Source organism: Lissotriton helveticus, chromosome 12 (genome assembly GCF_964261635.1).
Source record: "Lissotriton helveticus chromosome 12, aLisHel1.1, whole genome shotgun sequence".
NCBI classification, from domain to species: domain Eukaryota; kingdom Metazoa; phylum Chordata; class Amphibia; order Caudata; family Salamandridae; genus Lissotriton; species Lissotriton helveticus.
In genome coordinates this window covers 585,328,522-585,355,479 of record NC_136073.1, presented here as the reverse complement: position 1 = coordinate 585,355,479, position 26,958 = coordinate 585,328,522, and the positions used below count along the sequence as shown (strand labels likewise).

The following is a 26,958-nucleotide window of genomic DNA, read 5'->3' as shown; positions in this document are numbered from 1 at the left end:
TCTCGTATCTTTTCAAACTTATTTTTTAAGCTTCTCTAACTTTGTGGATCCCGCTAAGCTGCAAAGAAGGAGCCCTGCCGCCTACTGGGATCATTCCTATTGATGTACCTCTCATTACTTTGCCTGACTCCGGGCACGGTTTCAGCAGCGTGAAAGGATATGACACATTCGACTAATGACAGATACTGTGTTTCCTGTTGTCACTCAGAGTTAGAGAGTCATGAGTGACAGACATGATGGCCAATCCATGTGTATGCAAACCGGATCGGCTAAAGTGAAACCACCCTTCCCGGAAAGCCAATTAAGTTGAAACTTCTTTGTATAGTGTGAAGTACTCCGAATTAAGCGAACTTCGAAGGCCTTTTTGCCTCAGTTCGACCAATCCTCCCTCACGTTTATATATTGATTGTGGACGTAGGGAAGGCTCGTTGGTCTTTGCAATTAGAGACACTTACTTCTTCCATGTGGTTTGCATGTTTGGAATTTATTGTATGTTTTGACATAGAAACTAACCTATAACTTTTTAAGCTAACCTTTAACTTTTATAATTCCAGCCAATGGCAGAGTGTGCCAATGCCAATGTTGGGGCAGGAGGCCCTACCGGAGTTTTTGAGGTGAGAGATGCTACCATAGGGAGCTTCACTGTGAGAGAATCAATTCACGGTGGCTGGGCTCTGCGGGTCTCTTTTGATTAAAGGTGTGGAATCTTGCCTGCTTGCAATAAAAATGTTCGACTTTGCTTGCCGACCATGCTTGCTGGAGTCACAATCACTTCTTGGGTTCTGTTTGGGATTGTGCAGCTTTGCTGGGCCACTTGTGCAATTGTGGTAAAAATGTAACATAAACTCATTATGCCTGTTATATCAAAGCAGAAAAACAGTTCTTGAAGCGCCATCTTATGCAGGGCTGTACATATCTCAACAGAAAAGGGCCTTTCCCTGAATTTGGGGTCCTTTCTGCGCTCTTGCTAGTATTGCACCATTGCATTGAGTTCCCTGAGAAAGTAATTTTCCTGATGTGTACAGATATCTCATACTGCTGCTGAGCAGAGGAATCATAGTAACACTGGAGACCCCTAATTGTTTATTGACAAATCTAGATATGGTGCATTTGTAAACACTACATAACAACCAAAAGGTGGTGGATCATGACATAGACTAGACGATCAAGGTCTTGCTGCATGTGCAGCCAGCAGCCAGGAGTAACTGGTGATTGACCAACAATTGGTTGGTGTTGGTACTAATTGACCATTAGATTGGAATTCCAGAGGAAAGAGCTCTGAGCATGATAGGTTCTGCCTCTCTCTTTACAAGTGTGGAAGGTGGTAATCTAAACTTGTGTAGACTGTGCTCAAATGTGTGGTGTAAACCCAGGGGAGGGATTCTAAGCTTGGGCAATCTGGTGTCTTGTGGACTAGGCACAACCTTTTAAAATTAATACTCTGCCTCATGGGGAGTATGCAAGGGTCTTGAAAAGGTTCAAACTTGGGTCGCATGTAGCCTGTAGACAAGATTTTTGTGCTGAGTGGGTTCTGAATTAGAAAGATGGTCATGCCTAAGTACAGAGAATTGTCAATAATCAAAGAAGTAGATGATTGCATTTATTATGACTAATCAAAGAGTTTTTTGAAGGAACACAAACATCTTGGAATGGGTCTTTGTATGATAATACCCAGTGCTTAATTTCCCAAAAAAATGTGGCAGGGCCCTCATCAGGAGCCCACTGCAGCTTGCACCACACATTGTCTCTGCCAGGACTGCGAATGATAATACCAGCACAACTACTAACCATCACACGCCTACAAATGTGATAGTTCAGACTATTCTGCGCCCCCTAAAGTGATAACAATGGCTTGTTCGGTAGCTATAAGTCATTTTTAATGTATATCGAAATATTGAACAACTGTTAATGTGATTGTCTGAAAATCAGATGAAGAGCCCACCAGGGGGTACAATAAATGAAGGGCCAGAATAACGAGAGAGCTGCACCTGATGGGTAAAGTGAATGTCCAGGCAGATTTAAATTGGGGTAAGCGGACCTTACTTCCAGCTTGCCATACATGCACCCGTGGTTATACTTTCAATTTGTATGCCCTTGACAATCCTTAATTTCTTTAATTTAGGTTGGCAGCTCCACCATTTCACCGTTCCTTAACTGATCAATATAAATCTGCCTGGACATTCACTTTCCCATCAGGTGCATCGTACGCGTAATACCAGCCCTTCATTTATTGTTCTCCCCTTAAATGTAGTCTCACTATGCCATTTTATCCAATTTAGAGTATATGGTACCGTCCTGACAGAGACAGGGCTCCCACCTTATCTAGTAACTATAGTACCCTATAGTGTGCTAGTGTGTAGGTCAGTTACCTTTACATTCTGGTTTTTAAAAAACACAGTTTATCCCTTAATTGGGATCATAAAATTCTCACTGGCACTAGTTACCTTACAGTATTGGCAGAATATGAACTACAGTGTGCCACACGCTTGGTTGACACCTGATCACATGTGTGCATGGATTGATTGGTTGTTGCCTTTCCCTAACTCTCAATCATTCTTAATCAATTTTAATTTATTTTCTCCTTTTTTTCTGGACATCTGACCTTGTGTCTCCTTCTCCTCTCTCATCCTCTTTCCATTTAATCTTCTCCTCTCCCTCCTCTTTCCATTTCATCTCCTCCTCTCCCTCCTCTTTACATTTCATCTTCCTTACAGGCCTTTTTGCATCTCAGGCTTGTTCAATTATGTCCTGATGATGATCCCCATATTTTATGTTGGGATCGGAACGTCGTTGGCAAATAGTACATTGACTATTGAAATTGTTCTGTAAATAAGTTATGAAAGCATTGGCACTACAAACCGTTTAGTGACATGATCTGCTTATTACTTCTACAGCCACTAAAAAATGTCTGAGCTTTGAAATTCTAGATTCTTCTGCTGTTCTCCACTTCATTATTGCTGTGTGTTATATTATTTAATAAACACAAGTATATCTCCATTTGGATTTTCCGACTTAGAATTAATTTTTCTTCTGTGGTTTATGCTTCCAACTATTCTGCCATAAGGGACCTCTTGTTCCTTTATAAATACCAATAATGGCAGAGCATGGGTGTCCTGGCCATGAGCATGGCATCATCAGCATATAATAATGCTGGGGCAGGAGAATTTGCCATTTTGGCACATCCTTGGTAGCGGTGGACAATTGGGAGTTAAGATCATTGATATAGATAGTAAAAAACTTGGGTGCCAGAATGCACCCCGTTGGCTAAAGCGAAGGCATCAGATAATTCACCAGCCTGTCCATAACTCTCCCTGGCACCCAGATACTCTTGTAAAGAGTATAAAAAGGTGACTAGGGAAACATCCACCGAAAGGTTAATTAGCATCATCAGAGGCAGTCCGGTCTTGCAGGAACACCGCACCATCATACCCGCCATCTTCATATAGCACGACTTTGAAACGGTTCACATGGCTGGCCATTTATCATTTTTAAACAAATACTACTAAAACTTGTCTAACAAAGACAATACAAAAAGAGCCTAGGAAATCATTTACTAAGACTTAGTTGGAGTTTCTTGAACGGGGTACCAAACTCTCCCTCAGAAAGTCCTCCTATAAGTTGAGCAAAAATGTGTGCTTCCTTTCTAAAGAGTGAGGTTTGTTAGATTTTGGATACATATTTAAATAGACTTTTGAATAGATAAGGCATTTCCTCTATTGGTCTGAAAAACCTCTCAACCTGATAAGCAGATGAGACCTAGAGGTGACAAACCAGGGACCTTTGACTACCACGCCCATGGGGCAGGAGGACATGTTTTGTAATTGCAGAAAGACCCCATGGCTGAAGGCAATGCACACTCTCTATTACCTAGTTCTATTAGCTACTTTTGGGGAGTGTATGATGGTAAGCCTGTAGGCACCCCCACAATGGCTGCATCGCAGTGAACTTGAGAGAGGCAACTTCGGGTTCATTGTTAGCAAAAAACTAGTGGTTTTACAAATGACCTTCGTGTTAGTATATAGGGCAATATAAACAAGCATCAGCAAAAAACAACAGAAGCCTTCTTGGCTTAGGCAATGTTTGATTTGCTTTGTCATGGTTTTGGTAAATCTTTATTGACGGGGGAGCTGCCAGGGACTTGCTACTAAAAAACAAACATTGGCTAAAAACAAAAATGATTTGGTCTAAAAAAGCATTTATTATGCCATAATATTCCTGGACACTCAAAGGAACTATTTTTTGTGTGGTTCTGTTCTTTGAGAAAGAGCAAAAATTTACCAAAATTACGAGAAAATAAAGGAACATGATGTGCTTGTTTTGTCATGGTTTAGCTAAAACTTTATTGTGGGGAGAGCTGCCATCTGTTTGACATAAAAAATAAATTAAAAAAATTGGTTAAAAGCAAAAATGTTTTGTTCTCAAAAAACACAGACTGCTCTTATAACTCTGGGCAATGAAATGAAAAGCTTTGTGTGGGGATGTGCTCCCTGTGAAAGAACGGATTGCAATTGCTTACATTTAAGTAAGTCAATGGCTGATGTTAGCTGCCCCATTGCCCCATGCTGTTTACTGTGGTTGGCGGAATTAAAATGCGAACGACACACCAATAGATCAAAGAATGATGATGGCTCATTTTTGTAAAACCAAACGTTCATGGCTAATGACAGACCAACAATATTTAAATGGGACATGCTAGGTGGTTTTGGGTCATCCTTGTTTCATCCATTGATCTGTCCTTGGCTACCCTGGACACTCAAAGGAACTATTTTTTGTGTGGTTCTGTTCTTTGAGAAAGAGCAAAAATTTACCAAAATTACGAGAAAATAAAGGAACATGATGTGCTTGTTTTGTCATGGTTTAGCTAAAACTTTATTGTGGGGAGAGCTGCCATCTGTTTGACATAAAAAAAAAATTAAAAAAATTGGTTAAAAGCAAAAATGTTTTGTTCTCAAAAAACACAGACTGCTCTTATAACTCTGGGCAATGAAATGAAAAGCTTTGTGTGGGGATGTGCTCCCTGTGAAAGAACGGATTGCAATTGCTTACATTTAAGTAAGTCAATGGCTGATGTTAGCTGCCCCATTGCCCCATGCTGTTTACTGTGGTTGGCGGAATTAAAATGCGAACGACACACCAATAGATCAAAGAATGATGATGGCTCATTTTTGTAAAACCAAACGTTCATGGCTAATGACAGACCAACAATATTTAAATGGGACATGCTAGGTGGTTTTGGGTCATCCTTGTTTCATCCATTGATCTGTCCTTGGCTACCCATGGAAATGCTAATGTTAGCCAGTACACCTTAAAGCTGAGACAGTTTGTGCAAACCTCCTAACTCACTCTGTCACTGTGGTTAATATTCTCCAGACCAGCTTCTTCCCCACACAATCTCTTTTCTTTATGCATTATCATAAAATTCACAATTAGAAATAGTTTGTAGAAAAAACAAAAAACAACAATAGGTTTGAGTAAATGCTTGATAAACAACCGCTCTCAGAGACATAGAGGCCTTAGAGATCTTGTGGCAGATTGAAGTCAGGCTGGGTCAGAGGCACAAGTATTAATGCATATTTCTCCAGAATTCCATAGTGTGGTAGTTCCAACTCATCTCATTATCAGAGATACAACAACATGTTGAAGCCGAGGTGGCCAATCAGCATGCATAGAAAGAGGGATCTTACTGGCAAAAAAAGGCCTGCTTTCCACAGATCTAAAGCTAGTGATGTACTACTGCTCCAGTGGCCAATCAAAATGCGTCTTACGCAGCTTTATCTGCAGCTTAGCTTTTCAAGGTGCCCATTGTTATGTACCACTTTGCCTGGCAAGTGCATTCGTCAAACGCACACAATTTATGTAAGCATTGTATTCTTTATCAAATGCCTCGGACTGTTTTCTAACCCATTGATCTCCCCAGCGAGAATGTTTCAGTCTGTTCAGTAGCATGCTCTAGGGGGCATTAACTTTAAGGTGATTGCTCAGCACTGTCACTTCGTGGGAAGAAATGATCTCATGATCATTTTAGAATGTTGATGAATGCTGCTCCAATGGGGGTTTCTTACTATTTAATTGCTGCCGGTGCTCTGCTTTGCCGCTGGTGTTGGGGTTGTGGAGCACGAGTTCTGTGCACCGAGGATGGAATTGGCTTCCTTCCAAGGGCTGCAGCAGCACTGAAAGCTTCAGACTATGTGCTTTGCATCTCAATGAAAAACAATACCTTGTGTGTGTGTCTGTTGCCTTCGATTCAAGATTTCTGCTTTTTTCAAATATACATGTCATTTGAGATGCTTGTCACTCACCATAAAAAGCAGCTGCTGTAAGATGACCCTATTGTACAGTGGCTAGTATCCGGTTCATCTCTCCTGGATCATGGATGTCATTGTGTGGCAGGGGCACCGACGGTGACACGGGCAGGTGCGGCACCTGAATACGGAAACTCTTGCATCTGTTGGGAGGAGACTGTTCTTTCGAGGCATCCCAAATAAAAATGATGCATCTGTGTAGGGAATCCCTTTGCAGTGTGCTTTAAATTGTGATTTGTAAGTCTGTGTTCAAAAACCGCAGCCCTTGTCAAGAGATCCTCTTTCCAAATTCCAGACAGGTCGGTGCTTCTAAAAGATGCTTTTCATAGACTCCAATCTGTTCAGAAAGCAGGAGCTTTGTTTCAGGGACACTGGAATGATGTACCAATGGAGGATTACATTATGCACTGTTTTGACAAATTTATGCGGCATTATGCTCTTGATTAACGTATTACAATTGTATATTAACATAATATGTATTATTATATTCTTTTATATAATAATACATATTACTGTATTTGAACATACCCTGTACGTGGGGCGGTTTCGCCTGTGTCTTGTTCCCGGACGGGGAGTCTGCCCTCCTGCCCCGTTTCTGTTCTCTCCTCCCGGTTCCGGGGGTGTGGCGTGTGGATGCCCTGTCGTTCCCTTGGCCTCCCGGTCTCCTGTACGCTTTCCCCCCATCCCCTTGATCCCTCGGGTCCTTTGCAAGATACGCATGGACAAGGCCCTGGGGCTCCCCGGCTGGGTTCGCCGCCCCTGGTACCCTCTCCTGTGCGAGCTGGCGGTTCGGGCCTTCTGGCCGGTCCCGGATCTTCCGTTTCCATTGCGGGGCCCTCCGCTCCCCGGATCGGTGTTGCGCCGGCTCCATCTTCAGGCCTGGCTCTTGAGCGGGTGACCTTACTGTCTAGAGGGTGCTCTTCGGGGGTGGTGGACTTGCTGCAGGGCTCTCGCCGGTCTTCCACTTTGTCATCCTATTCCCGTCATTGGTCTTCTTTTTCCCGTTGGTGCGGGCTCCAGGGTGCTGTGCCTTTCTCGGTGGATCCCTTGCGGGTCTTGGACTTCCTTGCTGAGGGGTTTTCCTTGGGTTTGGCCCCCTCTACCCTGCGGGCCCAGTGGGTGGCCTTGCGGGCCTTCCGCAGTCCGGGTTTTGACGGGATCGATTCCCTGGTGGCTCGTTTGCTCCGGAGTTGTTTTCTCCGTCGCCCCCGGGCGCTTTGTTTGTCTCCTCCTTGGGATCTCCCCCTCGTGTTACGGGCCCTCCAGGGTCCCCCCTTTGAGCCCCTGGCATCGGTTGCCCTGAAGTTTCTCACTTTTAAGGTGTTATTTCTGGTGGCCATTGTGTCTGCCGGCCGGATGGGCGTGCTGGGGTCGTTCCTTCGCTCCCCCCCCTTCTTGCGGGTGATAGAGCGCGCGAGGTCACCCAACCAATAATTTCGCCGTTTCCGGCTTCGGGCCCATATATTTCAATTCACAATATACATTGACCGGGTGACTTCACGGGCTGCTACCAATTTGTGTGAATTCCCTACTGTTTATTACTCAGCGTACCCGACTTACCATCCACCGACACGGGTACCTATGACCACAACGGATCAGGGAGCTAGCTGTAAAGGAAAGGCAGCAATACAAACTCAAAATGACATTCAATACTGTTGTAAATGACCACGGACAACTGGAAGTTTTAAAATCTTTATCTAAAGTTCGTTCTCGGTAAGCATTAGATTTACAAGAATAAGACAATCAATAATCAAGATAATGAAAAGTACATAACTATAGAGAAATAAAGTCAGGGTAATCATGGAAATGCTAATATGAGATGCAACAGGAAACGCTATGCATTTAGGGCAATAGTTCTTTAGACAGTTTAAGTAAGGCCGTTCTAGACCATATCAGGAAATGACAAACTGCAATGCAAAATATGATTTCTAATAGGTAGGGTAACATGGGAACACGTTATGAAATATGCAAATGACTTTATGTTTCAATAGTTGCGGCAAAAGCATGGAAAAATCAACATATGCAAAGGTGTGTCTTTATTGAAGCAAAAGACAGAAAAATAGAAAGGTGCAAGTTTAAAAATTTAGAGCAATATTTACCTAGACTGGTGTGGAAACCAAACCCTGGCCACGGGTCAGTTAAGGACAGGAAACCCTCAAGGAAGGATACCCCTCAATGGACAGCAGGTGCAGAATGGACACCCAGGACAGGACAGGAAACCCTCAGATTAGGAATCAGGACAGGACCTCAGGACAGGACCAGCACCCGCAGTTCGGAAGCAACGCCTGCGCTCCACCCTCTCTGCAGCTATCGATCAAGACCCCGATTGGGTCAGCGAACTCCCAGCAAAGTGCTTCGCCAGCACTTTAAGGTTCAGTAGAACCTTAGTCTATGGTCAATTTCGGACAGAGTGCTCCGCAGCTCTCTGTATCTTCAGTCACCTATTGAGTACGATGGGTCAGTGACAGGTCAGCTAAACCAGACAAGTCGGACGACTTCCCTAGGCGAACCCAGGGTAGATATACAGTTTGGGGACGGTGTACCACCCCCCAATGTGGCAAAGTGTCAGAATCCCTCAATTTGGATTGGTCCTAAGATAGGATTTGGGTAACACACCAATCAGAACACACTATTTGGAGGCCTTATTTACATCTCTGGGCACCGCCTAGCAAGATTGGGGTTCCCATGAGAAAATTGCGCAGAATACAGGGAAAGAATACATTTTAGCAACATAATAGAACAATATCGTGATGCTGCGGGGCGAAGGTACTGCTTCCCAGGGTGGCTTCTGGTATCAACCTTCTTTGGCAGCAATTCAATGCCATGATGGCTCCTGGCGAGTCTGCGCACAAGTACCCTCCAAGATGGACTCCCCAGCGCAGCACCCCTCCGAGTTGAGGATACATGAAAAGTAAGCGAAAACAAATTAACACATAGAAATAACGATATGAAAACACATCATTGGGTTTGTACTTTCAACTTATCACTAAAAATATACTTATGCAGTCTAAATGTTAGCTACATATATACGGGCACAAGAGCAGTGGCACGAGCAGTACCACGTTACTGGCAAAGCTACGTATTACGCATGCGCAACTATTTCCCTCCAAACCTGCAAATACATCAGGACACGTGAGTGTGACTGACGCATGCGCAGACACTTATTTCAAAGCAGCGGCCATTTTATTGACTCAGATTAATCATATTAAAAATACACATAGGCAAGCTTCATGGACTTCGTTTAAACATGAAATAAACGTTAGTAAGACGTACAAATTATTACTTTGTTACACATGAGCGAGGTTCATGAATTCGGCAAGTCGCAAAATGCGAAGCTTTGCTTCATCAATCCCCTCTTTGATGATATTTACTATCATCACAAAATAAATGGAACCAGATGCCAACTTCTCACACTTTATACAGCTCTATCTCTTCCAGCAAACGATTCAGCTTCTCTTTCTCATTTTTAGTAGGGTGAGAATTCTTCACCCTTTTGTAGATCTGATTATTTATCTCCTCCAATTCAAGCTCATCCACACTTCGTTTCACCCCTCTCGCATTCACTTGATGCTTTCTGGTGTGCTTACGGCATTTGCAACAGACAAATATGAAGAATAGGATGAGACCTATAATTCCAATTGGCATCAGTACCTTGAACAATAAGCTTTTACCTAAACTAGCAAGCCAATGACCTACATTTGAGAGACCATCTACCAGTCTCTTCCAGGCACTGTCAACCTCGAGTGGTTTGAGTTCCCTTTCCAAATTAGTAATGTTTTTCACGTATCTTTTGAGCTGTACACTTTTGTCCGGAATATAAGTGCAACAATGTTGCGCCTTCAACATCCGGCAGACTCCGCCCTCTTTCGCTAATAAGGTGTAAAGAGCAAGCCTGTTCTGTAAAACCATTGATCTGATCGCAACCATTTCGGTATTGACCAGCAGAAATCCATGAGCTGTGTCAGTAGACAACACATCCACTATAGTGGACAATTTGCAAATTCTGTGAGTGTTCAGAACCACTCCCACTCCAGGTATCAGTGCACTGAAAATACTACCCATTATTTCACCTACACTTTCTCTTTTACTACGCACTAAGCCATTAGTATTTTCACTGCTTCCAGCAACTCCATTCACATGGTATATTTTCGGGAAGACAATGCCAAAATAGCAGCTTCCATACCAGTGATCCGGCAATTTGAAATAAGCCTTGTCCCCGCAAATATAATAAATTCCAGGAAACACAGGCTCTGACCTCCTTTTTGAAACCCCAACCTCCAATTACCTTGTAATTATGTTCGCATTCACTGGAACCAATGAAAATGTTATTATAATAGCTAGTCTTCTCGCGGTGAAGACATAGCTTGCCTTTCTTTTCAAAATCCAGCAACAGAGCAGGACCCGCCCCACCAGTTGAGGTGCCTTCCATGTTCTCTGCCCATCTTGGTCTTTTCTGTCTTTCGTCATCTGCCTTTCTTTGTATTTTAATTCTCCTTTTCTCTGCCATGTTCAGGAACATCTTTTCCTGCTCACGCAAAGAACAAGTCAAGTTATCTCTGTGTGCGTCACCTATGTCGATATTACCTATAGTCAGAAAGTATTCGCCCATATAGCGAGTAACGTCACTTTTGGTATGTACAGGATTCAAGTTCCCACGTATAGGAAGTTCAGAAAAGATCACGTCATTGTTAGAGTAATAGTACTGTAACGGTCCTCTTTTGTAAAATAAACTGGCTAAAATGCTACAGGAGATTCCATATGTCAGCGGCAAGTGATGGTATGTCACGCCTTCAGCTACAGAGGTAGGTAGCTTCATGCAGACATAGCAATCTTCAATTTCCATAGTCTCTACATAGTGTATTAACAAGTTTGCGAAAACATTTAAATGTGTCCTGTTCTTAACTCCATGATAATGTAGTCCTCCCTCATCTGATGCTTCTAAGTCCTGTTTTGTTTGTTTCAGTGCTCTCTCATGTCTTGCTACAGTCTGTGTTGTCAGCTCCTCACTGTCAGTATTTACAATTTCAGTAGGGTAAATATTAGTATTTTTGCTCACTGCAAAGGGAATGAACACTGTTAGTCCTATCCAAACTAATATCAGTATAACTATACTACATACACATACCTTGCAGCATGTTTTGCAACAGCTGCGACTAGGTCTACCATTCACGCTTGAATCAGACATTTTGGCTCAGAAGAAGGTTCTCGACCCCTCTTTGTGACTTTACACGAGTAGCTTACTTTGTGCAAATTCACGGTGGCTCGTCTTCTTCGGCAGAGTACTCAGGGACGGGTTCTCCGTCGCTTTCGTCAGTTATATCAAGATCTTCAAATTCTTCCAAAACGAGCGTCCATTCAGGAGACTTGTACTTTTTGTTTTGTCTCTTTATTCGATCACTCCTTCTTTTGGAGGTACCTTCTTGTTGCTCAGCTATGCGAGCACTTCTCCTTTCTTCTGCACGTTTTTCTTCCACCGTTTTTATCCTTAGCCTCAATTTCTTTACAAAGCCAGGCTCAATGTGCTTTCTTTTCTTAAGTCTTTTAGTTGGTACTTGGACTTCGTTTTCTTCTCTTGCCCTCTTGTTCTCCTTAGTTTGTGGCAATTCTGTTTCAGTTTCTTCCCCTTCTATCTGACTAGTTCCAGGGCTAGCATTTATTTCTTCTGCCTGGTTACTAATCTGGCCTTGTTCAGGACAGTTTTGCGTTTGTTTTTCAAATGTCTCTGTTTCTGTTTCCTGAACACGTTCTTCTAATCCTATCTGATCCTGTTCAAGCACTTCGATCTCTGGACTTTCTTCTGCTCGAACTATTACGCTATGTCTAGTCTGTCCCTTCCCGACATCAGGAGTCAGTGGAGGAGTATCAATCACTTGCTCTGTATCAATCACTTGTTCTGTATCAATCACTTGTTCTGTCCCTGTCTGACCTTCTCCTTCCTCAGTTTTGATGTGAATCTCAAGATCCTGAGGGTCTTCGCCTGTGCCTTGCTTTTCCTCTCTAGTCCACTCTCTACCTTCCCAAAGTCGCCCACTTGTTCGAATGGGGTCTTCAGTGAGATCAATCAATGGTATCCACTCCTCTGGCCATATGCTCGGCAGCTCGTCTTCAGCTACTTCTGGCTCAGCTTCTTGGACTACTAAACACAAGAAAGGTCCTAGGGGTAAGTTTATTGACCTCAACTGTTAAACCCCCTACACAGAATCGACACCAACCATAATTAACAGTGAGTCCAAGAACAGACAATGTACCCAAAAATATAACAACAACAGGGAGTAGTTTCAATATAAACAAGTTCCCATCAGTTCACCATCGAGACCGCCCTTCATCATCTGGGATCTTTTACGTTTATAAATAACACATTAAAGGGTAAAAAAACCTGTGCTGGCAGATGTATAAGCCATGCGCAGGAAAAACCACAGTGTTATTATAGATGTGAAAAATAAAGGCGTGTATACTCGGGGAACTGAATAGCAGTGCAAAGGAAAGGTGTGTGTGTAAAGAAAGAGAAAAGCTCTAAAATTAGGTCGTGATCGGGAAAACAATTTTAATAAACACCCTCACACTCCTAAATCAATAAAAACAGTGCAAAATTAGTGGTATAACAAATGACCACTAAACAAGATGTAAGGTCGACATGTTTCTGCAGACAGGTGGAGTCTAGTGATCTCCTGCTGCTTCTTCAGGACCATTAGTGCTACTGCTATGTTAAAAAAACATAAACCATATCACCTGAAAGTGTATGTATATTCATCTTCTCATCCTAGGAGAGAAATATGTATATAAGAGGGTACAATATCATAAATACTTGTAACAAAAAACAACATGCACAGTGTGCCATCTTTATGATGTGCTAGTCATAAACAAATATTGACCAATATCTCGGACCGTCAAAATCAGTCACAATCACCACTACAACCAATGTGTAGATGTAAATTCACTCACCCACGTGATGGGAAGGAACAGCCCCACCTCACCTGGCACGAGCTCAGGTAGTGGATGCACCGCACTAAGAAAAAAACAACCAATAAATAGATATATACATTTGTAATCCTTGCCTAAATGGTCTCAACAAACGCCACACACGGCGTCCCACCCTGTCAATGCCAGGACACCCCACCTGGTTGCATTAATAACGTTTTTGGAGTTATAACTCATGATCGGTAATCATTGGGTTCACTGGGTTCACATGCCCAAGATAATGCAAAGACCCACGTTGTAACTCATAATTAATAGTCATTTGGTTCACTGGGTTCACATGCCCAAACTAATGCAAAGACCCACATTTATAACTTTTTTAAAAAAAAATTATTTACACAACCCCTCATCAACCAGACACATGCGGACTCACCTCTCCGTCGGTGCACCGGTCGTCCCTCTAAGCTCTCTCGTAGGGAGGAACCGACGCGGTGCACCGACAAGGTTTAAATGCATTCTTCAGCTTCTGCGTTCGATGCCGGGTGTTTCCCGACGCGTGTAGCGCGTCATAGCATGCGCATTCACTATACTGCGCTAATAGTAAAGGGAATTGTAGTTCCCAAAGAATGTAGAACTACCGCTTTTGCCGGTTCGAGTCCTCGATTAGGGGGCATGCGTGACTCAAGAATGCCCTCATTATTTTAAGCAATTAGGGGCCAGTCAAGGGTAATTATTACTATTATTACAGCAAGCAATTATTACTTAGTGGCCGCGAGCGCGCTAGTGATCATGGGAAATGTAGTTCCCGGCGGGCATTATCTCCCGCAATATAGGTTCCCAGCCTCATGAGAGGACATGAGTGACGGGGAACTCCTTAAAAGCTGATTAAACGTCTTTCTACGGTGTTTTGTCAAAAATATTAAGTGGTCCTAATGTGCATGAGTCACGGCAACCCTTCAAGGCGCAGTATTATTTAAGGACAATTGGACAGATGGACCATAGCAATCAAGAGACCATGTATGGCAAAAAGTCACTATGCCCATGAAACCTGATGTATACTGGAATTGAAAACATCATATTTCGAATGGGGTAATACAAACCACACGGTGACGCCCGCATCACTTTATTATTACATAACGTGTAGTATAACAGAAATCCAAATAGGATAGCTGACTTAAACCAGGTTTGCAATTAGAGGGACATCCAGGGGATTTCGTCATTCAGCCCATATTTATCGCTACGAAGACGATAGACCCACTTCTGTTCACATTTGAACAAAAATTTGGTAGTGTCTGTTACAGACGGAGGAATCCATGGTTGGTCTAATACCGTCCAGAGAATGTCAGTAGGTTGATGACCCACCTGCACAAAATGATTCGTCAACTTGGTGGCCTGTTTGCAGCAACGAATCGAACTTTTATGTTCAGAGATTCTGAGCTTGATTTTACGGGTGGTCATCCCCACATAATTCAATTTGCAAGGACAGGTTATCAAATAAATCAGGTTCGAACTATTGCAATTAGTGAACCGTCTCAGTTGCCATGGTCTGTCAGTTCCAATGTCTATGGTGAGAGTTTTGGTCGTCTGAGGACAAGCCGCACAGCCACCACAGGGATGGTGTCCGGTGACTGCGGGCAAGTCCCAAAGAGTTCCAACAGCCCTTGGAATCAAGGTTTTAGGTCTGGTATGAACCAGCTGATCTCGCAAGTTTTGGCCTCTCCTGAAGGCAAACAGCGGAGGAGGTATGGAGTCTGAACCTGTTCCGAGAATTTTCCAATGTTTCATAACAATTTTTTGAACTCTGTTGGAAAGTGTATTGTATGTGTGTACACAGGTAATTCTCTCTTGTTTGTTCTTAGGGGGTGCAGGTTCTAATAAACATGCTCTGTTATTATTGGCAGCCCGTTTCTTAGAGTGTTTAATGAGACATTGAGGATATTTTTTGTCTCGCAAGTTTCTTTCAAGTGCTGTGGAATGTGTACCAAAAGCCGTTTTCGTGGAACAATTCCTCTGAATACGGAGGAATTGTCCAAAGGGTAGGTTATCCCTTAACGCCTTGGGATGAAAACTGTCATAGCTTAACAAGGAATTCCTTGCCATTGGCTTGCGGTACAGCTCAGATTGTAAACCCCCTCCTGACGCTGAAATTAACAAGTCCAGGAAGGCAAGTTGGTGTCTATCAAACTCCATGGTAAATTTCAGGAAGTGATTTCTTGCATTCAACCAAGTATGGAATTGGTGAAGTTCCTCTACCGTGCCTCGCCACACGACCAGGATATCGTCTATATACCTTTTCCATACTCGCAGACACTGAAGATGGGGATTCGTGTCTGCGAGTATGTGTGTCTGTTCGAAGGTATGAACGTATAGATTAGCGAGGCTGGGAGCAAAGACACTTCCCATGCTAGTCCCGCTAACCTGAAGATAGATCGATTCCTCATACTGAAAGAAGTTCTCAGTCATGGCGATGGTCGCCAGAGTCATGATAAAACTGACAGGAGTGATCGAATTCAGATCTCTGGTGGTTAAAAGGGTTTCAATGGCCTCTAGTGTCTCAGTTTGTGGGATGGATGTATATAGGCTCTCCACATCAAAGGATACTAGGAGATCAAGGTCTTCATTGAATTCTATATCAGGCAAAATCCTTAGGACATCCTTTGTGTCCTTAAGGAAGGTTGGCATCTCCCGCACTATCGGCTGCAAGAAAAAATCTACGAATGTAGACAAAGGTTCCAACAGAGAACCGATACCCGATATGATGGGTCTACCGGGTGGGGGGCGTTGTGGCTTGTGCACTTTTGGAAGTGTGTAAAAATATGGCATTTTGGGATGGACAGTACGCAGATACTGGGACTCCTTCTCTGTAATCCATCCCTCTGCAAGGCCTTCCTCAACAATGTGGCCGATGACCACGGTCAGCCTGTCAGTCGGATCATTGTCGAGTGTACGATATGCCTTGGTGACGGCAAGAAGATACCAAGGGAACAAGCAGGGACGTCGGCCTTGTAATCAATCTCAGTAAACATGTCTTGACGGACACTGAGGAATTGGTCCTTAATAAAGGACTAGGCTTTGTTAAAACCAACAAGGGGAACCCTTTTCTTATCCAAACAGAAATGGGCAAATTCTTTCGCAAGATTAGGCTCCATTATCTGTTTGCCAATAAGACAACTGTCACACAAAGTGAAGATACAGAAAACACAGGCCTTAAGAGACCCTCTACCTTTAATCCCGGCCTAGTGGGGTTACCGGCGAAAGTACAGGCATTTGAAGAGGCTGTGGATCATGATTTGTCACAACTATACCTCCAACCTCAAAATCATTTTGTCAACCTATCTAAAGCTGAACAGGAGGCAGTTACGACTTTGGCAAACTTGACATCGGTGATAATTAAACCTGCCGATAAGGGTGGGGCCACTGTATTAATGGACACGGACATGTACCGTGAAGAGTGTATGCGTCAACTAAATGACACCAAGGCATATCGTACACTCGACAATGATCCGACTGACAGGCTGACCGTGGTCATCGGCCACATTGTTGAGGAAGGCCTTGCAGAGGGATGGATTACAGAGAAGGAGTCCCAGTATCTGCGTACTGTCCATCCCAAAATGCCATATTATTACACACTTCCAAAAGTGCACAAGCCACAACGCCCCCCACCCGGTAGACCCATCATATCGGGTATCGGTTCTCTGTTGGAACCTTTGTCTACATTCGTAGATTTTTTCTTGCAGCCGATAGTGCGGGAGATGCCAACCTTCCTTAAGGACACAAAGGATGTCCTAAGGATTTTGCCTGATATAGAATTCAATGAAGACCTTGATCTCCTAGTATCCTTTGATGTGGAGAGCCTATATACATCCATCCCACAAACTGAGACACTAGAGGCCATTGAAACCCTTTTAACCACCAGAGATCTGAATTCGATCACTCCTGTCAGTTTTATCATGACTCTGGCGACCATCGCCATGACTGAGAACTTCTTTCAGTATGAGGAATCGATCTATCTTCAGGTTAGCGGGACTAGCATGGGAAGTTTCTTTGCTCCCAGCCTCGCTAATCTATACGTTCATACCTTCGAACAGACACACGTACTCGCAGACACGAATCCCCATCTTCAGTGTCTGCGAGTATGGAAAAGGTATATAGACGATATCCTGGTCGTGTGGCGAGGCACGGTAGAGGAACTTCACCAATTCCATACTTGGTTGAATGCAAGAAATCACTTCCTGAAATTTACCATGGAGTTTGATAGACACCAACTTGCCTTCCTGGACTTGTTAATTTCAGCGTCAGGAGGGGGTTTACAATCTGAGCTGTACCGCAAGCCAATGGCAAGGAATTCCTTGTTAAGCTATGACAGTTTTCATCCCAAGGCGTTAAGGGATAACCTACCCTTTGGACAATTCCTCCGTATTCAGAGGAATTGTTCCACGAAAACGGCTTTTGGTACACATTCCGCAGCACTTGAAAGAAACTTGCGAGACAAAAAATATCCTCAATGTCTCATTAAACACTCTAAGAAACGGGCTGCCAATAATAACAGAGCATGTTTATTAGAACCTGCACCCCCTAAGAACAAACAAGAGAGAATTACCTGTGTACACACATACAATACACTTTCCAACAGAGTTCAAAAAATTGTTATGAAACATTGGAAAATTCTCGGAACAGGTTCAGACTCCATACCTCCTCCGCTGTTTGCCTTCAGGAGAGGCCAAAACTTGCGAGATCAGCTGGTTCACACCAGACCTAAAACCTTGATTCCAAGGGCTGTTGGAACTCTTTGGGACTTGCCCGCAGTCACCGGACACCATCCCTGTGGTGGCTGTGCGGCTTGTCCTCAGACGTCCAAAACTCTCACCATAGACATTGGAACTGACAGACCATGGCAACTGAGACGGTTCACTAATTGCAATAGTTCGAACCTGATTTATTTGATAACCCGTCCTTGCAAATTGAATTATGTGGGGATGACCACCCGTAAAATCAAGCTCAGAATCTCTGAACATAAAAGTTCGATTCGTTGCTGCAAACAGGCCACCAAGTTGACGAATCATTTTGTGCAGGTGGGTCATCAACCTACTGACATTCTCTGGACGGTATTAGACCAACCATGGATTCCTCCGTCTGTAACAGACACTACCAAATTTTTGTTCAAATGTGAACAGAAGTGGGTCTATCGTCTTCGTAGCGATAAATATGGGCTGAATGACGAAATCCCCTGGATGTCCCTCTAATTGCAAACCTGGTTTAAGTCAGCTATCCTATTTGGATTTCTGTTATACTACACGTTATGTAATAATAAAGTGATGCGGGCGTCACCGTGTGGTTTGTATTACCCCATTCGAAATATGATGTTTTCAATTCCAGTATACATCAGGTTTCATGGGCATAGTGACTTTTTGCCATACATGGTCTCTTGATTGCTATGGTCCATCTGTCCAATTGTCCTTAAATAATACTGCGCCTTGAAGGGTTGCCGTGACTCATGCACATTAGGACCACTTAATATTTTTGACAAAACACCGTAGAAAGACGTTTAATCAGCTTTTAAGGAGTTCCCCGTCACTCATGTCCTCTCATGAGGCTGGGAACCTATATTGCGGGAGATAATGCCCGCCGGGAACTACATTTCCCATGATCACTAGCGCGCTCGCGGCCACTAAGTAATAATTGCTTGCTGTAATAATAGTAATAATTACCCTTGACTGGTCCCTTAATTGTTTAAAATAATGAGGGCATTCTTGAGTCACGCATGCCCCCTAATCGAGGACTCGAACCGGCAAAAGCGGTAGTTCTACATTCTTTGGGAACTACAATTCCCTTTACTATTAGCGCAGTATAGTGAATGCGCATGCTATGACGCGCTACACGCGTCGGGAAACGCCCGGCATCGAACGCAGAAGCTGAAGAATGCATTTAAACCTCGTTGGTGCACCGCGTCGGTTCCTCCCTACGAGAGAGCTTAGAGGGACGACCGGTGCACCGACGGAGAGGTGAGTCCGCATGTGTCTGGTTGATGAGGGGTTGTGTAAATAATTTTTTTAAAAAAAATTATAAACGTGGGTCTTTGCATTAGTTTGGGCATGTGAACCCAGTGAACCAAATGACTTTTAATTATGAGTTACAACGTGGGTCTTTGCATTATCTTGGGCATGTGAACCCAGTGAACCCAATGATTACCGATCATGAGTTATAACTCCAAAAACGTTATTAATGCAACCAGGTGGGGTGTCCTGGCATTGACAGGGTGGGACGCCGTGTGTGGCGTTTGTTGAGACCATTTAGGCAAGGATTACAAATGTATATATCTATTTATTGGTTGTTTTTTTCTTAGTGCGGTGCATCCACTACCTGAGCTCGTGCCAGGTGAGGTGGGGCTGTTCCTTCCCATCACGTGGGTGAGTGAATTTACATCTACACATTGGTTGTAGTGGTGATTGTGACTGATTCTGACGGTCCGAGATGTTGGTCAATATTTGTTTATGACTAGCACATCATAAAGATGGCACACTGTGCATGTTGTTTTTTGTTACAAGTATTTATGATATTGTACCCTCTTATATACATATTTCTCTCCTAGGATGAGAAGATGAATATACATACACTTTCAGGTGATATGGTTTATGTTTTTTTAACATAGCAGTAGCACTAATGGTCCTGAAGAAGCAGCAGGAGATCACTAGACTCCACCTGTCTGCAGAAACATGTCGACCTTACATCTTGTTTAGTGGTCATTTGTTATACCACTAATTTTGCACTGTTTTTATTGATTTAGGAGTGTGAGGGTGTTTATTAAAATTGTTTTCCCGATCACGACCTAATTTTAGAGCTTTTCTCTTTCTTTACACACACACCTTTCCTTTGCACTGCTATTCAGTTCCCCGAGTATACACGCCTTTATTTTTCACATCTATAATAACACTGTGGTTTTTCCTGCGCATGGCTTATACATCTGCCAGCACAGGTTTTTTTACCCTTTAATGTGTTATTTATAAACGTAAAAGATCCCAGATGATGAAGGGCAGTCTCGATGGTGAACTGATGGGAACTTGTTTATATTGAAACTACTCCCTGTTGTTGTTATATTTTTGGGTACATTGTCTGTTCTTGGACTCACTGTTAATTTTGGTTGGTGTCAGCTTCTTGGACCCCTTCAGCAGGCTGGGCTCTTGGTAGTTCGTTATCAACTATTCCTGGGCCAACGTCTGCTGATCCCGCAGCTTGACTGGTACTGGGCTGTACGTCGTCAGCTACTTCTGGTCTGGCTCCTGCAGAGTCCTCTGCTGGACGCCCTTCTTCTTCAGGCTCTCCGTCTGGTAATACCTTCTGGGTGTGGCTGGCGTGTACCCAATGTGGAACCCCTGCACACTTTACTGCTGTGGTTGTTACCAGGATCACCTGACGCTTCTCTCCCCACCTGGGCTCCAGGCAGCTCTTCCGAGTATGCTTCTTTATCTTGACCCAGTCCCCCGGGACCAGTTTGTGGAGAGGAGTCATTGGATTGAGGATGGCGTCTTCCCCGATCTGGCGAGAGATAGAACGCACTTGGTCACCTAATCTCTTGCAGTATTCAAGCACCAAATCATCAGTAATACTCAACAGTTTGCTTCCTGGTACCCATGCTTGTCTCATCACTCTTCCCATCAGGATTTCATGGGGACTTAGGCCTGTCTTGCGGTCAGGAACACTTCGGAGTCCCATCAGGACCAAGGGCAGGGCCTTCACCCAGGTCATGCCAGATGCATCACACAGTTTTGCTAGTCTGTTTTTGATAGTTCCATTTACTTGTTCCACTATTCCAGAAGCCTCTGGACGGTATACACAGTGAAGCTTTTGTGAGATTCCAAAGGCCTTACAGAGTTCGTCGATCACCTCATTCTGAAAATGTCGGCCTCTATCTGATTCAATAGTGACTGGAACCCCGAACCTAGGTATCAGTTCTTTCAGTAAACACTTAGCTACTGTCATTGCGTCATTTTGGGGAGTAGGGAAGGCTTCCACCCACTTCGAAAATAAACAGACCATGACAAGTACATATCGCTTCCCTTCACAACGGGGCATGGTGATGAAATCAACCTGTATTCTCACAAAGGGACCCCCTGACCTCCCAATTTTTCCCAGTTCCACGGCAGTTTTCTTGCCTGCGTTCATCCTTTGACATGGCAGGCACCTCTGGCAGAGGGACTCTGCTACTTTTCTGAACTTTTTACTGTACCAAGTCTGTTGGAACACTAGAATCATGGCGCCCCTACCAATGTGTGATCCTTCATGTATCAATCTCGCCATCGTGCTAAGTAAGTGTCTAGGTAACACAGGCATACCAGTTGGGCCCAAGATGACACCATCCACACGTCTTGGTCTACACCCATCTTCCTTCCACTTCTCTCTCTCTTGCCAAGGTGCCGCCTGCTGCCACTCTTTCACTTCATCCCATGTAGGCACTTCTTCAAACACTTGAAGTTGGCAGCTGGTTCCTGGCCCCCCTCGTTTTGGATTTATGATATACCGATCTCTGGCGCACCATTGGGCCACTCGATCAGCAAAATCATTTCCCAGTGATACAGTGTCCATGCCCTTCTTATGAGCAACACATTTTACCACTGCCAGTTCCTTTGGTAACTGGATTGCCTCTAAAAGGTCCTGAACAACTTTTCCATTTCGAATAGGGGTACCTGATGAAGTCAGGAACTCCCTCTGTAGCCATAACTGGCCAAAGTCATGCACAACCCCATAACAGTACTGACTGTCAGTATACACTGTTATGCGTAGGTTTTTCCCAATTTTGCAAGCTTTTATCATAGCGATCAATTCGGCTACTTGTGCAGACTTTACGTCAAATAGATAACCTGCTTCTTCAATTTTGGTTAAGGAGACTACCGCATAGGCAGCACTCAGGCCTCCTTGTTCATGTCTTAGACATGAACTATCTACAAATAATTCCTTGTCATGCACAGGCAATGGTGTTTCTTTAATATCTGGGCGTGGCTTGGTGTTGAACTCTGTTAAATCAATGCAATCATGCTCATCATCCACCCCACCTTCCATATCCATTGGGTCGGGGAGCAAAGTGGCGGGGTTCAGAATACTGCACCTAACAATGTTTACATTTGCAGCACCCACAAGAATCCTCTCGTATTTAGTCAGCCGACTAGGGGTGAGATACTGAGTCTTCGTCCTGGTCAGTAAAATTACCACTCCATGTGGGACATACACAGTTACCGGATGTCCCATGACAATGGACTCACTCTGCTCTAAACTTGCGCAGGTAGCAGCTACTGCTTTCAGACAACCTGGTAATCCAGCAGCCACTGGATCCAGGGTGGCAGAGAAATATGCCACAGGCCTTCTGGTTGTGCCATGTTCTTGTGTCAGGACTGACAACGCGCAATTATCGCGAGTGTCACAGAATAGGGCAAATTCCTTAGTATAGTCTGGCATTCCCAACGCAGGTGCTGTACACAGACAATCCCGCAATTTTGTGAAGGCTGATAAGCTTTCATCATCCCATTCTACAATATCTGGTGTTCCTCTCTTGGTCATTTTTATCAAGGGCCTAGCCAGGACTGCAAATCCCAGAATCCACTGCCTGCAGTATCCTATCACTCCCAGGAACATTCTGACCTCTTTCTGAGTACGGGGTAACTGCATCTTTTGAATTATCCTCACTCTTTCTGATGTTACTTTCCTGACACCTTTCTCTATCTGGTGCCCCAGATATTTCACCGATTTTGCACAGAACTGTAATTTGTCAGGGGCCACTTTATGTCCCTTCTCACTCAGGTGATTCAGTAGGGCAATGGTGTCAATCACACAATCCCTATGACTTTTAGACGCCACCAAGAGGTCGTCTATGTATTGCACTAGGACAGAGTTCCCAGGTAAGACCAAAGTTTCCAAACATTTTTTCAAGATCTGATTAAAGATAGAGGGGCTCTCTGTGTACCCTTGAGGGACCCGGTTCCAGACATACACGTGACCATTGAAGGCAAATGAGAAAAGAAATTTGCTATCTGGATGCAAGGGAATGGAAAAGAATGCATGACATAGGTCTATCACAGTGAACCACTCAGCATCCCAGGGAATCTGATACAGAATCACTGCTGGGTTCGGGACAATAGGGCAGCAGGGGACCACTATCTTGTTGACTTTTCGTAGGTCCTGCACTACTCTGTACTTGCCACTAGGCTTCTTGATGCCCATAATCGGGGAGTTGCATGGGCTACTCATTACTTCCTGTATGATGTTTCCTTCTTGCAATTTCTGTATTTCCAGAGTGACACCTGCTCTCACTTCTGCATTCATCCTGTAGGGTTTAGTATTGGGGTATACTGCATTGTCCTTGATGGCTATCTGTATGGGGTCCACGTTTTTCATTAACCCTACATCTTTCCCAGTAAAGTCCCATACCTCTGGCTTCACTGCTTCTTGGAGTTCTTTGGGCAAATCCTGCATGGTCATTCGTTTAATTTCTGAGACAGGTCTAATTAACATTAATTTATAAATGCCGTCTTCATCTGGGGTCTGAATTTCAACACCCTTTGGTGTGCAAAAGATGGTACAGTTCATTTTGCACAGCAAATCACGTCCCAGTAAGTTCACTGGACTGGTGTCACAAACGACAAATCTATGCATTTCTTTAAAGTTTCCAATTGAGATCTCCATGGGCTTGGTAACAGGAGTACTAATCAATTGATTAGATACACCCACTACTTGGATGGCTTCTCCCGAGAGGGGTAGGTTTGGAACGTCCACTGTTCTCACAGTAGAACGGGTAGCGCCAGTGTCCAACAGAAAAGTGACATCATTTCCGTCAACCTTTCCTTCAATGTATGGTCCGGACTGGTCTACCGGCAAGGAGGCGCCAAGTACGCACTCCTCGTCCTCCCCTCTCAGGCCCCGTCAGTACTGGTCATCACACAGGAAGGTATCGTTTAACAAATACTGCGAAGTTGCTGCATTTCTGTTCTCATTGCTTTCCCAGACTTCTATCTCATCACCCTCTGTGCCTTTTCCCTTATGTACTTGCTTTGGAGCTCGGGGCACCTGAACCGTTTTTACCTGTGGTTGAGTCTTTCTTGGTCTTTCTTTCTGCGTCTGTGGAGTTAAATCAGGTGTTTTGGGGTTATCGTCAGGCAAATAAGGACACTCGTTACGCCAGTGTCCAATTTCTCCGCACTGGTGACAGGGAAATTTCTTCATAGCCTCTTCCCTGCTCATTTTGGGCCGGGGCTTACCTCCTCCCCCACCCCCAGGACCTTGGTTCTGAGTGTTTTTGACCATATTACTCAACTGTTTTTCCTGCTGTTCTGCGAGCTTCACTTGAGCCCACATGACCTTCTCTTTGAGAGCCTTTTTCTTTTCTGCCATCTCGTCCTCGCAGTACTTTGCGTACCGCAGGACCTCGTCTATCTTTTTGGACTGCCAACAAATTTTGTTATCTTTTATCCACTGACAAATTTCAGGCCTTAAACCGTTTACAAACCTGTAAATGAAATGCGTCATATCCTTCATCTCGATGTTATCTATACCACTGTATGTTTTAAACACCTGCAACAGCCTTTCATAATAGGAGTGCACTGTCTCGTCTCTCTCCTGCGTGGTTCTATCTATCCTGGTCCAATCAGTTTCCTTTGCGGGCACCTTATTTTTCAAATGCAGAATTACTTGTTCGTATTTTTTCATCACTTCAATCGACGGCTCCCCTGTGTTAGAGTCCCTCGGGTACTCCTCACTAGGCCAGGCTATTGCTATTTTACATTCGGTCCATAGATCTACCGGGACCACAATGTCGAAAAATCCATCCAGGTCTTTCCACAAGCATTTTTGCACCTTTACGAACCTCTCCACCTGCCGGTACCAGTCGACTGGCTTTTCGCGCAGTTTCGGGAAATCGTTAGTAAAGGACACAATATCCTGTCTGGACCATGGAACGTGCACATACCTCCCCCCTGGTACTTCACGCATGGGGCATAACGTTTCGGGCTTGTCTACTTCTCTCAAAGGGAACTCAGGGGTCGCTTGTCTGGATCGAGCCTCATCTTTCTTTCGTGCCCACCTGCTTTTCCATTTTTCCACGTCTCCCCATTTTTGCAAAATTGCTAGCAACTCCTTAATCTGCAACTTTTTCCCTGACACATTCAAGTTCTCTATATCTTTGTCTGAAAATTCAGCTCGGTAAGGCTTTTGCAAGGGCTTGGATCTTGAAATATCTACCCCCATACTAGCTGCAGTGTCTGTCAGTTTTTCGTGGAGCACTCTGGTACTTCTGGTAAGGCTTTTACACATAAACAGCAATTCTTCTTCAGAGTAGGTATTTAATCTGTCTAATCCCACATTTCCTGCCATTCATTCCTCTATTTCTACCCTCAGTTTGTAGAGGTCTAAAGGTTTCGTTTGCGGAGTCTGTTTTTCTAATTCACGACTCCAATTTTCAATTTCCTCCGGAGTTACCAAAGAAACACTCCTAGTACCTGACGTTGATTCTAGTTTAATTTCTTTCGCATTAAAAGGATTATGCCTCTTCTGCACTCCCTTCCCGGTCTGTTTGTTTGGCAGGTCCAAGAACACAACTTCAGACTCGCACTCACTGGACTGATCGTCTATCAGTAGGGGCTCCTGCCTCGGCGGGGCCATGATTGGGTTCATAACTGGAGGGTTTGGACTTCCTTGATTATTCCCATACAACGGAACCACTGGTCCGATTGTTACCGGAATAGTCATAGCCTCAGGACTGGCATTTAACTGGGAGATCTTCTGAATTATTTCTGTCCTCTGTCTAGCTATGGCCTCTTGCTCCCTTTCATCTAGTACTCTTCCTAAGGTTCGGTCAGGTATTATCTGTGGGGTCAGGTGAGGGGTAAAACTCGGGGCAGTAGGATGCGTTTCACTTGGTCCTCCACCATAATTTGGTTTTGGGAACAAAGTTCCTGTGCCAAATGACCTGCGCTCTTCCCCATATGGAGGCTGTAAAAAGGGCATTCCTGAACTTAATGGCTTTTCTTCGTTTTCATAAAGAGGTCTGGGGAAAAAGGCTCTTTCACGGGAATATTTCTCCTCCGGGCTCACGGGCACTCTAGGATATATATCTCGTACCTCCGCGGGTCCGGGATTCTCAAAATAGGGCAGTACCTGACCTCCTCCCCCCCTACCTAGGGATCTGTCCTCCTCCTTAATAGATGGACGCTGGGGATTTTCTCCTACACTGGAAGGTCGGGCTCCCTCATTATAAGGGGGCGGGCTTCGCGTAAAAATGTCATCTAATAATTCATCGTCTGACTCCCCAAGAGCTCCCCAATGCTTACTCTTTTCTGTCTTTTTCTCTCCCGCAGAAGGGGTACCTGCTGGCATCATGGGAAACAGACCCTCAACAATCATGCTCTGTCTCCACTGTTTCATCCTTTTATCCCTGGTCTCTTGTTTCAGCCTTGGGTACCACTTGGTCAGACCTTTGTCCATCCGGGGTTTCTCTCTTTCAAAAGCCTCAATCTCCCATTCCTCTAATGCCTCATACTGCGTTAGTCTCGGTCTGGGATGCAATTCATTCATTCGGGTCCTCAAATTAAATAAAATCCTACCATTGAAAGTACCGTCTAACGGAAAAGCCAATATTCCGTCATCTTTTGTGTACTTCACCCAATTTTCCAACCACACACAGGTATTGTACCCTCGGTCAAACATCATGAACGAGGCGGGAGTATTGGGTGGTGGAACAATAACGCCCTCTCTGGATTTA

General features: G+C 44.1%; 1 protein-coding gene across 4 annotated transcripts in view; it reads left to right on the top strand.

Annotated features, from left to right (window-relative positions):
• Positions 1–26,958, top strand: part of LOC144799014 (death-associated protein kinase 2-like) — a 697,832-nt gene that overhangs the window by 360,342 nt on the left and 310,532 nt on the right. For all 4 annotated transcript variants that reach the window (XM_078670165.1, XM_078670162.1, XM_078670164.1 and 1 more), the window contains one exon: positions 555–614. In XM_078670165.1, the coding sequence (XP_078526291.1) occupies positions 558–614 (57 nt within the window). In that variant the 5' untranslated portion in view covers positions 555–557. The remainder of the gene's footprint in view (positions 1–554; positions 615–26,958) is intronic.